Source organism: Tyto alba, unplaced genomic scaffold, assembly GCF_018691265.1.
Source record: "Tyto alba isolate M040663 unplaced genomic scaffold, T.alba_DEE_v4.0 Super-Scaffold_22, whole genome shotgun sequence".
Taxonomy (NCBI): domain Eukaryota; kingdom Metazoa; phylum Chordata; class Aves; order Strigiformes; family Tytonidae; genus Tyto; species Tyto alba.
In genome coordinates this window covers 38,576,071-38,588,687 of record NW_024881296.1, presented here as the reverse complement: position 1 = coordinate 38,588,687, position 12,617 = coordinate 38,576,071, and the positions used below count along the sequence as shown (strand labels likewise).

Here is a 12,617-nt window from a genome sequence, read left to right as displayed (position 1 = left end):
CACAACTTCACGCGCGTTTCCTTCCAGGTCGCTAAATTGCGAGGGCACCGAGCGCCGGCAGCACCCGCCGCCCCGTCCCGCCTGCTCCGGGGGGGCCTGCGCACCCCGCCAGCAGCACCCCCCCCCCCCCCAAAACCCCCCTCCATGCAGTGCCGGCCGGGGGGGCCACGGGATGCTGCCGCTGCAGGAGGTGAGCCGCAACACAAGCAAACCCATCTCCTGCAGCGTGACCAAGTCAAGAAATTTGCCCTGCCAGGACAGGTGTTAGGATTTTTCCCCGATGGTTTATTACCGCGTATTTGAAATATAAAAGCAGTTCACGTGACGGCTAAACTAACCACAGGGAAACCTAACCCATTCTCAGTCAGGACCTGATAGCCCAAAAGGTCAATGATACAGGGCCTAGATAGGAACAGGGGATGTAAGGGTTAATATGGGAATAGCAAGAAGGGGATGACGAGGGAAATAGTTGAGATAACAGTTCTGCTTAATGAGTAGATAGTTTGTAAAACATGATGAGCTGAGGCATGGAGTCTTTAGGCTTTATCAGTACCAAGCCGGTTGGGACTAGACCCACGGTTTGGACAACAGCCAGTAAGAGACTGAGTCTGCGCGAAACCTGGGGTCACAGAGCGGACAGGAGGAAGAGGAGCTTGACTTCATCCCCAAAGACCCCCACGACCACCACCAGAAGGACACTGCGCAGACTCAATTGGGAGGAGATTATGGAAATGCTAATTATAATACGAAGCGGGGATAGGTAATGCATATGTATAGGGTGTATTGCGAAATACTATGAATATGTAATCATTTGCTCTATAAATCTAAGGTAACGGTGCCATATCGGCGCGCACAATAGGAGGAGTTATCCCCTGTGTGCCTCAGCGCTGAATAAACATACCTACTTTACAATCTACCAGATTGTGGAGTCTGTTTTCCGCACGTCAGTCAACCTCAGTTGTGTGGACATCTCCGAGTGGCTCATGGTGCCATCAGACCTGAAAAAGTAATCTGAAAGGGTGCCGCTGACACATTAAGGTAGCTCAGTTGTTACAGAGGATTTTGATTAAAGGCTGCTCCTTTCCGCGAAAGGCCCTAGGGTGGGATGTCAGTATGTTTAAAGGATTCATCCGAAAGAAAGAAATTGAGAGACAAAGCAACACTTTTAAGAAAAAAAGAAATAAAATTTGGGGGTTGTGTGCTGAAAGTAAACCGCCAAGACTTTCCTGTTATCAGGTTTGTGCTGTGAACACTGATGATGAAGGAGGTATTCTCTCATTTCTCTTCTCTTTTCCCAGAACTGAAAATCAATTATCTTCACCAACATTTTCTATATTTCTTGTTGTCACACTTCTAATTTAATCTTCAGCATCACGTACCTGAAATTTAACTTGCCGAATCTCTCCACGGGTGAGCATTGTTTGTCACTCAAAGAGGTTTAAGATTAAATACAGTGAGTGCTTTCGTGTTGTAAATTCTAAGATAACTTGTCATTACTGCCAAAATAATTGTGAGGCATTCACAAAATCTGGATGTTCAAGATCACATTCAGTTGACAGTGAATATGGTGACCAGAGCATCGGACTAGATGATCTTTAAAGGTCCCTTCCAACACAAACCATCCTGTGATTCTATCAAGGAGTATATGATCTTAGGTATCTGTCTAGATGTTTTGATACCAGTGTGTTTTGTGGTGAGTTTTTGTGTAAACTGTTTTACAGGCATAGCAAGAAAAGTTATAAATTTAAAATGCCATAATCTAAACACAATTTTGCAAGCTGCATGAGCCTTTGTGGGGAAAAAAAAAAAAAAAAAAAAGTAAGTCTGGAATAACAGAGCTCTACTGATATAATCTACCAGTCAGACATACTTCAAGTTAATGTGAGGGTAGTGTGAAATAGCAGCTGTGGGTGAACTCTTGGACCTACTGAAGCCAAGATAAATTGTGGCCACTGACTTCAGAGGGGCAGGAATTTGCTCCATGTTTCCTAAAGTGAGCAGCTTTAGGAAGGTAAATTGTCTTGAGCTCTGAGTTCCCAGGCTGCTGTCTCATCTTGACAGTTACAATCCCTGTTGTGAGATCCTGGATGCATCTTTCTCTATGCTCGGGTTTCACACTTGTTAGTTTGGATGTATTTAAGCGTATATGCATATATTTATTTATTGAACACTTATCTAAAACATATGTACTTTTATGAATATATAATTTATTATGTGTATATATAATGTACATTTTGAATATCATATACAATATATATTCAATATATGGTGTGCATAGATACATACGTACACAACAGCATTATAAAGTATATTTATGTTTGTGGGAGATACTGAGAACCTTTGAAGAAAGCTGCTATACAATGAGGTAAAATTATGCAACCAAGTGCTCATCTTGTCCTACTATTAACATTAGTGTATTTTATTCCTAATTTCCATGTATTTTCCTGTCTAGTCCATTTTCTAATCTGATACTGAACTTCCCTGTAGAATTTTTAAACATATGTGATAGGTCATGTTATTTAAATTTCTCTCATCTGTATCTATCTGAGCACAGCAAACAGAATTTTAATATGTAAGTACATTGTATCTCATTCAACTGTTTGAGCATTATTTCCAAAAGCATTTCACTCTGGAATACCAAATCATCACTGAGCCATCCTGCAAAAAAATCAGATCATAATTTGATATAATCAAAACATAATTATTTTCCTATCATCAAAACTCCTGCTGTGCACTGCTGCTACGGTTATGCACCCCAACTTTCCCACCTGCAAAGCACAACACTTACAGCTGTGCACAGGAAGGCAACACTGAAAAAGATGACTTGCATTAAACATTTCATAACAATTGCTCTTGATTCAAATACTTTTTTTATATATATATATTATTCTCTTTATAGCTATGTAAGAATTTTAAAAAAAATATATATTTGCAGAGTTGCAGAGTAATTGAACTTGACTTTTTCATCTTTTGTGAATCAACAAAGTTTTGTCGGTCTACAGAGAGAACAGAATTGCGGACGAATGCGGGGGACCTGCAAACAAGGCTGCCAAGCCCAGCTATTTAAGCATCCCGAATCCGGCCTAAACTAGGCACTGTATCCAAGTTCAACCACAGAGAACAGAATTTAGACAAGGGAGCTCTCCTCAGTTTACTTTTCCCCAGACACAGTACTCCGTTTCAGGGAGCCCCTTCCTCCGACGCGCGCTAAGGCGACACTTGTTGGGCAGGCACCTACCAAAATGTCCTTTTTTTTTTTTTTTTGGATTACCAAAGCTGTCAAGACATTAAAAGGTAGTTCCCTCTGGGAGTTTCGGTTTTCTAACTCTGTGCCACCTTCCTCGCTGCCTTTCCCCCCCCCACCCCGGGGCTCTGACGGCGGAGGGGCGGCACTTTGCGCGCCCCCCCCCCCCCCCCCGCGACCCCCTTCACGCCCCTCGCGCCCTCACGGCGCGCCTGCGGAGTGCCGCGCGCAGCCCGCCCCGCCGTTTCCCCGCCTCTCCCCGGCCACACGGAGCCTTGGCGGGAAACGTGAGGGGTTTGGGTTTATGTTTGTGGTTTTTTTTTTTTTTTAATCCAAGCGTTTAAACACGCCTCCCGGCCAACTGCCCTGCGCTCGCCCTTTCACCTTCCCCCTCGCCGGGATTACTGCCGGGAGCTTTGCCGCCGAGCCCCCCCCCCCACCTTGCCAGCGGCGGCGAGGACGCGCCATCCCCCAGGCCCTCAGGAGCGCCCCCAGCCCCCCGCGCAGGTGAGGGCGGCCCCGCCGGGCCAGGGCGGGGGCTCCAGCCGCCCCGCCCCGCGCTGCAGGAAGCGCCGCCCACGCCCCTTCCTCCTCCTCCTCCTCCTCCTCCTCCTCCCTCTTCCTCGGCCGCGGCGATGCAGCGGCAGCCTCAGCAGCCTCCTCGCTTCTCCCTGGCTGAGTGCGACGTGGTGGGCTTCGACTTGGACCACACGCTCTGCCGGTACCACCTCCCGCGGAGCGCACGGGTGAGTGCGGCGCCGGCAGCCGCGGGCACATACACCCCACGCCCCCCCCCCCCCCCCCCCCCCACGCAAACACACACCCCGCTCCGCTCGCCGCCGGCCCCAGCGAGAGGCAGAGCGGCGGGGGGCGGCGAGCCCCGAGGTGCCCGCGGAGAAACCTAAAAAGAGGAACGCAGGCGCTTGTCCCGCCGGCCGGTTCCTCAGCAGGCCTCTGCCCGAGCGAAGGGGACAGCCATGTCTTCTTCCTTCCAAACGGTGCTTCTTGAGAGCTTTCTTAAGCTGTCGCGGCGCTGAGGAAAGGTAGAGCCCCCCCCCCCCCCCCCCCCCCAAAAAAAAAAAAAAAAATGAGAAGGTGCTGCAGACGAGTTAGAAGTCCGCAGCGCTTTCGGCGGGCGACCTTTGCAAACTTCCTGGCGGTTAAAACGACGGGCTTAAAGGTACTCAGCATCTTACTGCCATGTGCTGTGCCTTCCTGCCTTCCCGCCCTCGGCGCTGCTTTTTTTTTTTTTTTCTTTTCCGACTGGCACATTTTAAACTCCCTGATAATCTTCCATCGACTCGCCGTCCTTCCCTGATGTCAGGGCTTCGCCACGGAGCTATCTTGTGTCATGGATGCTCGCGGTGCCCCCCTCCCTTTTTATTTGCTTCCGTTCACTTACAGTACATTTTGCACTTCGTGGGACTCCCACACTAATTGCAAGATACTTAAGAATTTGGTATCGAAACAAATGTTTATCAGGTCCCGTTTATAAATGGGCATGGTTTAGTGCATCCTGTGTGGAAAAATTGCATTGCTTCTGTTACCTGCAAGTGACTTTCTGTAGAGAGGTGTCTTACTTACAAAAGAGGGTTCAGTAGTAGCAAGTTTTCAAATGTCTGTGCCCTTAAGTTCCTGCTGAAAACTTTGCAACTCTAGGCTTACCTTCCATGTTATTTCTTTTATGCCACGCACATTACATCTTACAGAGGTGCATTCTTACTGATAAGAATTTTGTCCTAATGAAGGCAAACATTAGACATTGATAATTATAAGAGTTTTTAAAAAATCCAACCAATGAACAAAATAGAGAAAAAACCAAAAACATTTACTACATTTTACTAAACTTAGTTCATTCTTCATCTCCTCACAGGACACAGAGGTAGGCTGACACGTGCCTATTTGCATGCCTCCTTATATGTTGGAAATAAAAAAAATACTTTAAAAGACTGACAGGCATAGCTGAAGATGCAGTGAGTTCTTACTCTTTTAGTGTTGGCCTTCATATTAGCCTTTCTCAGACATTATTCATATTAATTCCAAGAGCGGCTTTTTTAAATTAAAAAAAAAGGCCAGGGAACAGCTTTAATGAAAGAACCATGAGAAGAAGGGAACAATTACTATTTTTGGATGGTCTTTAAGGACCTGGCAGCATCTGTGCATACCTTCTTGTACAACTTTACCAGCCCAGTATGTTAAATCTCTCACTGTTGTACCAGGCTTTAAAAGTGTTCTTTTTGAACTTAACAATTTGCTTAGCAGTTGTCTGCCCCTCAACATATGCTCCTTCCAATACTTTTAAAATGTCCCCTAAGGGTAGTTGTTTATTGGTTTGGAAGCTACTTGTTGAGCCTTGGTAAGTGTGACATTTAAAATTTAAAACAAAACAAAAAAAGATTGTGGCAGGGGGAAGTAGTGACTAGTCTTAAGTACTTACCATCTGGGTTTCCCAACAGTCTTGGAGCACAGGGGCAATAAGGCAGAACACTGTAAACTTGGTTATGCTGGACACATTGCACCAGAATTGTCGTGTGAGCATCTTGAGCTGTTTTACAGCCACGACAGAAATAACCCTGGGCATTATTTCCTGGTAGTGGAGGCAGTGGGACAGTGCTCCTAGCTCCCTGGTTTGATTTTGCTTAGGAGGTACTAACACTCACATCTTGCCACTTGCCAGGGAAGCGGTATCTTTGGTCTCACTTAAGCAATATAATTAACGCATATATTTTTTTAATTCGTAGCTAATATATGATAGTTTTGCCCAGTATCTGGTAGCAGAGAAGGGTTATGATGAAGACCTCCTGACTCTGGCTCCAGACAGCTTAGACTTCTGGTGAGTACATTAAAAATAACAGAAACTTCTTTTATGCTGTACTTTTGTAAAGCTTGGAAAAGAACTTCTTTTATTAGGCGGTTGTTGTTATAATTGTCAAGCCCAATAGATGAATCCAAAATTACAGTTTTAAATACTGGTTCAAACGAGTATTTGCCATGAGATACTTCTAACATGGTATTTTGAGAGAACTGGGCATCCAAGCTTGCTTTGTCTGTGCTTCTAGCTGTCTAGACGCAAGCCTTTTAGCCTGACTTACTCTCTTGTTTTATATATCTTCTTTGTCTTCTACCTTCGATTCAACTGGTAAATCCAGTAATCATCAGAATTTAGTCATTTTTATCCTGACAGTCCTGGCAGACTAATCCCAATGGCCTTCTGAGGAACCAAGGGAAGGTGACGTGCGTGGGAGATGGCCCTTGGGTGGCACCTCAGGCACAAAGCTGTGATGCAGAAGACTAAGATGCGAGTTCCTGCTCTGAGCTCAGTGGTCTCTGAGCAGGAGCTTGAATGCAAATCTCTGATCTTCCGATTTTAATAGGTTGATACCTACGCCATGGGGGGTGGGGGCTTGAAGGCCAGGTAATCACTACATTTTTTAGGAGAAACACAGTGCTTTTTAGGTAATGCGTGCAGTATTGTGTAACAGTTTTGATCAGTTATTTTTACAATTCAGCATTTGGACAGGTTTCCAACGAGATCAATTTCAACTTTCATGAGACAAGCGATGTGTCTGTATTTCTCATATTTTGAGGCCTCTGGTGCGTGAAATCTTTTATTGAGATCTACATATCTCAGCCTCAGTCCCTTACTGGGGCTGGAGGTTCATTAATGTCACCTGTAAGTCAGCAGTGCTGGTAGCTGTGTGTTGGTGCTACTCACCCAGGTGTCATTCATGAAAGGCTGGAGTTTGCTGCCTTCATGTCATATCTTCTTTTCTTTGGGTACCTTATAACAGAGGATGAAGGTGCCGTTACTTCTTCAGTCTCATTTATTCAGTATTATTCCAGCTGCTGGACTCTGAATTAATTTTTCAAGCAACCTAAGCGAACACAGATTCAATTATTTGGAAGGTACAGATTTACTAGGAGAGTTAGGAACTCTTGTCGAGTGTCTGTCCTATGCTGTCAACTCTTCACCTTGTTAGTGCTGGCTACCTTGACAAGGCTTCTGCTTATTGTGTTCCTTGGATATTCATTTTCCTCATTTAGAACAATATTGTACCCCTCTCTGCCTTAACAATTGGTGTTATCAGTCTAGGAATAGTAAGTAGGGGAGTTGCCACCAGGAAAAAATATATTTCTTTAATAGAATTGGCTTAAATATCACATTTCTTAGTTGTATATGTTTGGACCTTAATCCTTCAACCTCATATGAACAGGCATTTAACTCACTGAACAATGGAACTGGATTTATTTAGTAGCAATTTGCTATGTAAGTGAAATCCAGTCCTCATTGTAGTAGTGTATAATTGTATAGATAGAGCATTGTTCAAATGTGGAAGTATTTGAAGGGTCGTGACTTTACTGCTTTTGTGTAGCATCATTGTATAGCTTCTGTAACTGCGTTTCACTGATACATAACAAGGCATTCACCTGAAAGCATTAATTGTTTGTTTCTTCCTTAAAATAAAATTATTCTTAGTTGCAAAGGATTAGTGTTGGACATTGAAGAAGGAAACTTCCTGAAACTTGCAGAAGATGGAACAGTTTTAAGGTAATATTGACAATAAGTTTAGATTGTTAAACAGACACCAAAATTTTACCCTCTTTCTGAAAGCCATCTCTCAGTTTTATTGAATGTTTAAAATACTAATTTCAGCACACTTTCGTTTATTAGATGTAAAAGTTTAAACACTCTTCGGTGATGCTCATTTTCTCTTAATGCTACATATGCAGTCTTTTCATAATATTTCCATGTTAGTTGCTAGTAAAGAATATCTCACTTTTAATAAACATCTAAGACTCTGAGGGCATACGGATCTTGAAACTAAATTCACTTTTTCAGTGGCTACCAATGTACTCTTTGTCCAGTTCTGCTAAGATCCAGGGTAAGGTTTTTCTTCGGATTATGAGTAAACTGACTCAGAGTCAGTGCTAATGACTAATGCTAATGACAGGAGCATTATCATCTTTGATAATATGCATTCAAAATTCTGCAGGCTTACAACATATAATTTAAGTAGCCTGAAGTAAATTAAACACAGAAACTGACATGTTTGCTTTCAAAATTCTGGGTTTTTTCCTCTTAAAAGCTATATTTTGCCTTTAGTCATCATTTTAGTACATCCTTAGTTCCTCTATCCCTCCGTTTTTTTTTTTAAACATAGAAGACTGCTATTGTGATTCACAAATCTGAAAAGTAAATATATCTAAAGTATATCAATGCCCGTCCCATTTCCCTCTTACTTTCTTTCCAAAATGATAATCTGTGTAATTTAGTAGGCAAGATAGACTCTACTTTTTTATTTTTTCTGATAGTGTGTGGGAGAAGGAGCTTGAAGATGTTAGGAAAAATCTGATTTCATTGAAAGAAGGGAAGAAATACTTGTAAGTCTCTGCTGTGTGTCCTGAAATTCATTTAGTACCATGAATTTCAGAGTACTGAATGCAGAATTCAATAACACATTGAAGGGAAGAGTGGTACAGGGCTACTTTTCTTAGCATTGCCTGCATTTGCTTCAAAACCAGAGTCTGTGCATTCCTTTGGGGCCCAATTTGATGGTCGGGCTAGTTGATTCTTAATTCCTAAAAAGGCTTGTGCATTCTTCTTTGTTACACAGCTGCTTGCAAGGCTCAAACTAGCATTTTTCTATAATTCTGTCCTGCATTCTGTGAACGTTACCAGGCTTCAGAATGATGTATAGGCTTTCTGCACTGTGTTTTATTTTGCAGTGTATATTGATAGCTCAAGTATAGCGAGTGTCCTCACACAATTGGGAACATTCAGGCAGTCCAGAGTGATTGTGTTAGCAGGTGAGGCACAGTAGCCATGCCTCCAGCCAACCAAACCTTTGTGTAGTAACGCTTTTATCGAGGACTGAAATGTATATGATAAAAGCCTAGGTCCTGGGAAACTTCTAATTTACAAAGAGAGTTACTTTTGATCAGCTTGCGTGCCCTTCAGTATTCAGTTGCAATGCATTACTTTGCCACAATGAGTAGTTGGCTGTTTTTAACCTTCTTCTTTTTTGTTTTTCTAAATAACTTAATGCATCAAATAGGGCAAGCCATGGTACAAAGAGCATGACATCCGAAGAGGTCCTGGAGACATATGGAAGGAGGGAGTGGAAGCATTTTAATACAGTCAGTGGAATGGTTTCCCGCTCAGGTAGCTATACTTTAGCATGTTCTCTTTGAAATTGGTCTGGCCCCTTCAGTGCCTCACACTGTTAGCTCTTACAACAAATATTTAAAAATACCTGAGCTGAGAATTACTGGAAAAAAACTGTAAATGTTTTGGGGGAGTTGTTTTGTTTTGGTGTTTGTTTTGTTTTTTTTTTTTTTTTTTTGTATTTTCAAATTATATCACCAATGATGAGATAAATGAACTGACATTATAGGTGTGTTTTGGTTATAGAGACGAGCACTTTGTTACTCGATGAAGTAGAGTGAGATTACCAGCCTATTTCATTTAGGACATATGTGTCAAATCTTAAATTTTTCTTAATTTTTAACTCCCTGCTATTGGTGCTGTTACTGGAGGTCTCGGTGCCAGGTGCAAAGAACAGAGCAGGCCTGGAAACAAAACTTCTCCTCCTACAACTGAATTTTCTTGGTTTTAAGATGGGAGTCACTTGAGGCACCAGTGGCTAGGTTTGCTTTCTTGCTCTGTGCTTCCTCTCTGTTTTACTTTGATCTTGGCATTTGTCAGTGATACACATAAAGTGCTCAGTTAAGTTGCATTGTGCTATGTAATGGAGATATATTCCTTGAGATTTTGCTGTCATAAACTTGTTTGTGATGCTTATTCTAAACTGCAGGTAAGCTTTTGCAACAGGGTAGAAGAGGAAAGTTTCCTTTGGTCAGTATAGCAGATGTGCCTTATTTATTAATTGAAAGATGCAGTCGGTCTCTTTTGTGAATGTTAATCCAGGTTTTGCTGACTTGTCTGTGCTGTCTCTTAGGTATATTAAAGAACAAGATGGTGAATACAAAAAAAATTCACTTATTAAAAATCATTTAACTCCTAGGAAAGAGTTGTTGAATGTGACCTCCGTCTTGTGGGGGGGGGGGGATGTTTGCACCCTCCTGATTTAGTTCTGTTTTGGGGGCTCATGTAATAATGTAGGCATGCTTCCCCTTGGGCTGTGGTGCTGTCTGCAGCATGTGTGTGCAAAGGACAGGGCTATGTGCAAGACCTGTCCAAATGTTTCTGACACAACTTCTCAAACCCTTTCTTTATGATTCCAGTGCTAGGAAAATAGATATTTTGAAATAGTTGAATGATACTGTCCTGACTCTTAAAATGCAGGGTTCTCCGCTATCTCTTCCACCTTAACTTTTAGAACCTTAAAATGTATTTTTAAAATCTCACTGCCTTGATATAGGTGAACAACTTTCAGTTGCCAGCTATGAGAATCAGAAGTGGGAATAAAGGCTAACAGAGATTGAGAAGCAGATAATGCTTATTACCAGTAAAATCCAAGTAGGCGCCTATCTTATTATTTAAATGTATTTTTTTATTTGTGATTAAAGCATACAATATGGATTAAAAATTTAGACATTTTTTCTATTATTTTGTTTTCCAGCTCAGTACTATATGTATGATAATTATTTTGACTTGCCAGGAGCTCTCTTGTGTGCAAGGATTGTGGACAACTTAGATCAGGTAAGAACTGAATTGTTTGAAACTCTTTCTTTTCCCCCACCACACTCCCTGCATTCATTACTAAATGCATACAAATAACGTATTGAACAACAGCAAGGTCTTCAGCTTTTTTCATGTTTCAAATTTTTAATGTCAGACTTAAAGTTGTCTCTGAAGATAATTGTGAGCTACATGACATGTTCAAAAAAACGTACTTCCACCAGAGGGCACAAATAACTAGGATACAAATAGAAATGCACTGTTTTTTCAAGTTTACTCTGTGATATGCAGAATATAGTTCTTAATCTCCTTTGATTATACTCAATGATACTTGAATTAAATCTAAAGTAAGTCTTCTGAATAACATGGTTTGATAATTTGCAAGGTGTTAATGAGTTGAAAGCTTAATTCCATCCTTTTTTAAACTTGTTTTTTTCTTAAATATATTGAGCTGTGTACACAGATATACCTCTAGAATAGTATCCCTTTTTTTTTTTCACTTTGCTAAACAGTGGGTTAAATTCTTGGCAGAAAATAGAATTACTTGAACCTTTTTCGGTGCTTTTTAGATTAAAATGTCCTAAATCCCACCTTTGATGTTTGATGCTAGTTGATTTGGTTATGTTAAAGAAGGCTTGAATCTTTAACTTGTGTGCAGCTGGGGGTAGGAGAGGGTTCTTGTCATACAGTAAGTATATTGGTGTCAAAAGAGTATTCATGTAATCTTCTGTCTCAAGGTACCGAAGTGCTGCAGCACTGAAAATTGCCAATACTAAACTTTATCTGCAGAGTGAAATTCAGAGCTGGGAGATGGGTATCTGGGATCCTTCTGGGTATCAGCTGACGTGATGCTTTAGCCTCCACTCCAGTGTAGCATGCTGAGTAGTTTGCTGCCTATGTCTAAGCGCTGCACGAAGGGTTAGCTAAAGCTAGTTTATCAGGAAGCACTGAGGTCAGGTGCACCATAAGACTCTTAATTTTGTGCCTGATTAATATCCTTCCTCTAAGCCATTCACAGCCTAGAACCCTGTCTTGGATATACCACCTGTATTTGTAATTCTTTATTTTATACTTAATTTAGACTTGGCACAAATCACCTATTTAATGAGGGAGAAATCATGTCGTGGCATGTGTGTTATAAACTTTCACATTCAGTTACTAGTTTCCAAGCTGGAACACTGACCCTGGATCAGCCAGAGAGAATTAGACCTGTGCTGCTTCTCCAGAGAGCAACCAGAAGTGGGTCATGCACCCTCTTTATCAGCGAGCGGTTCTTGAATATTTTACCGGATGTTGGCCCAGTTTCAGCAGGAGGGCTACAGTAATTCCTTGGAAGGTTAGCATCAGCCAGATGAGAACGATGCAAGGCAGGAGGTGATAGGCCTCTTCAGCACTCATGCCTACAAAATGCTGCATCCTAAGGGTTAGAAACCATCACGTTTTTTTCTCCCACATTTGTAAAAGGAAGTGGAGGCTTCTGTTTCCTGTTCTGGAAGCCTTTTTAGTAAGGGCTACTTTCCTACTATTTCCAGAAACTTTATAGGATCAGGAAAGCTTTCTATTGGAAACAGATGGGAGAACTGCAAGGTTTGGATTCAAAATGGGTTTAGACATGAGTCGGATGCTGAGCAGCTCTACGCTATCAAAAATTAATCTGCTTTTGCTGTGTCCAGAGCCAGAACTCTTACGTATTTTAAAAGCAGAGGAGCTCCTTGGTGTTTTGGATCTTCA

The 12,617-nt window shown here is 42.0% G+C and overlaps 1 protein-coding gene across 1 annotated transcript in view; it reads left to right on the top strand.

Annotated features, from left to right (window-relative positions):
* The first annotated feature begins 3,795 nt into the window (after nt 1-3,795).
* NT5DC1 (5'-nucleotidase domain containing 1) overlaps nt 3,796-12,617 on the top strand; it is a 153,775-nt gene continuing 144,953 nt past the window's right edge. The window contains exons 1-5 of the mRNA XM_032992859.2: nt 3,796-3,990; nt 5,986-6,077; nt 7,722-7,793; nt 9,301-9,407; nt 10,828-10,907. Of these exons, the coding sequence (XP_032848750.2) occupies nt 3,880-3,990; nt 5,986-6,077; nt 7,722-7,793; nt 9,301-9,407; nt 10,828-10,907 (462 nt within the window). The 5' untranslated portion in view covers nt 3,796-3,879. The remainder of the gene's footprint in view (nt 3,991-5,985; nt 6,078-7,721; nt 7,794-9,300; nt 9,408-10,827; nt 10,908-12,617) is intronic.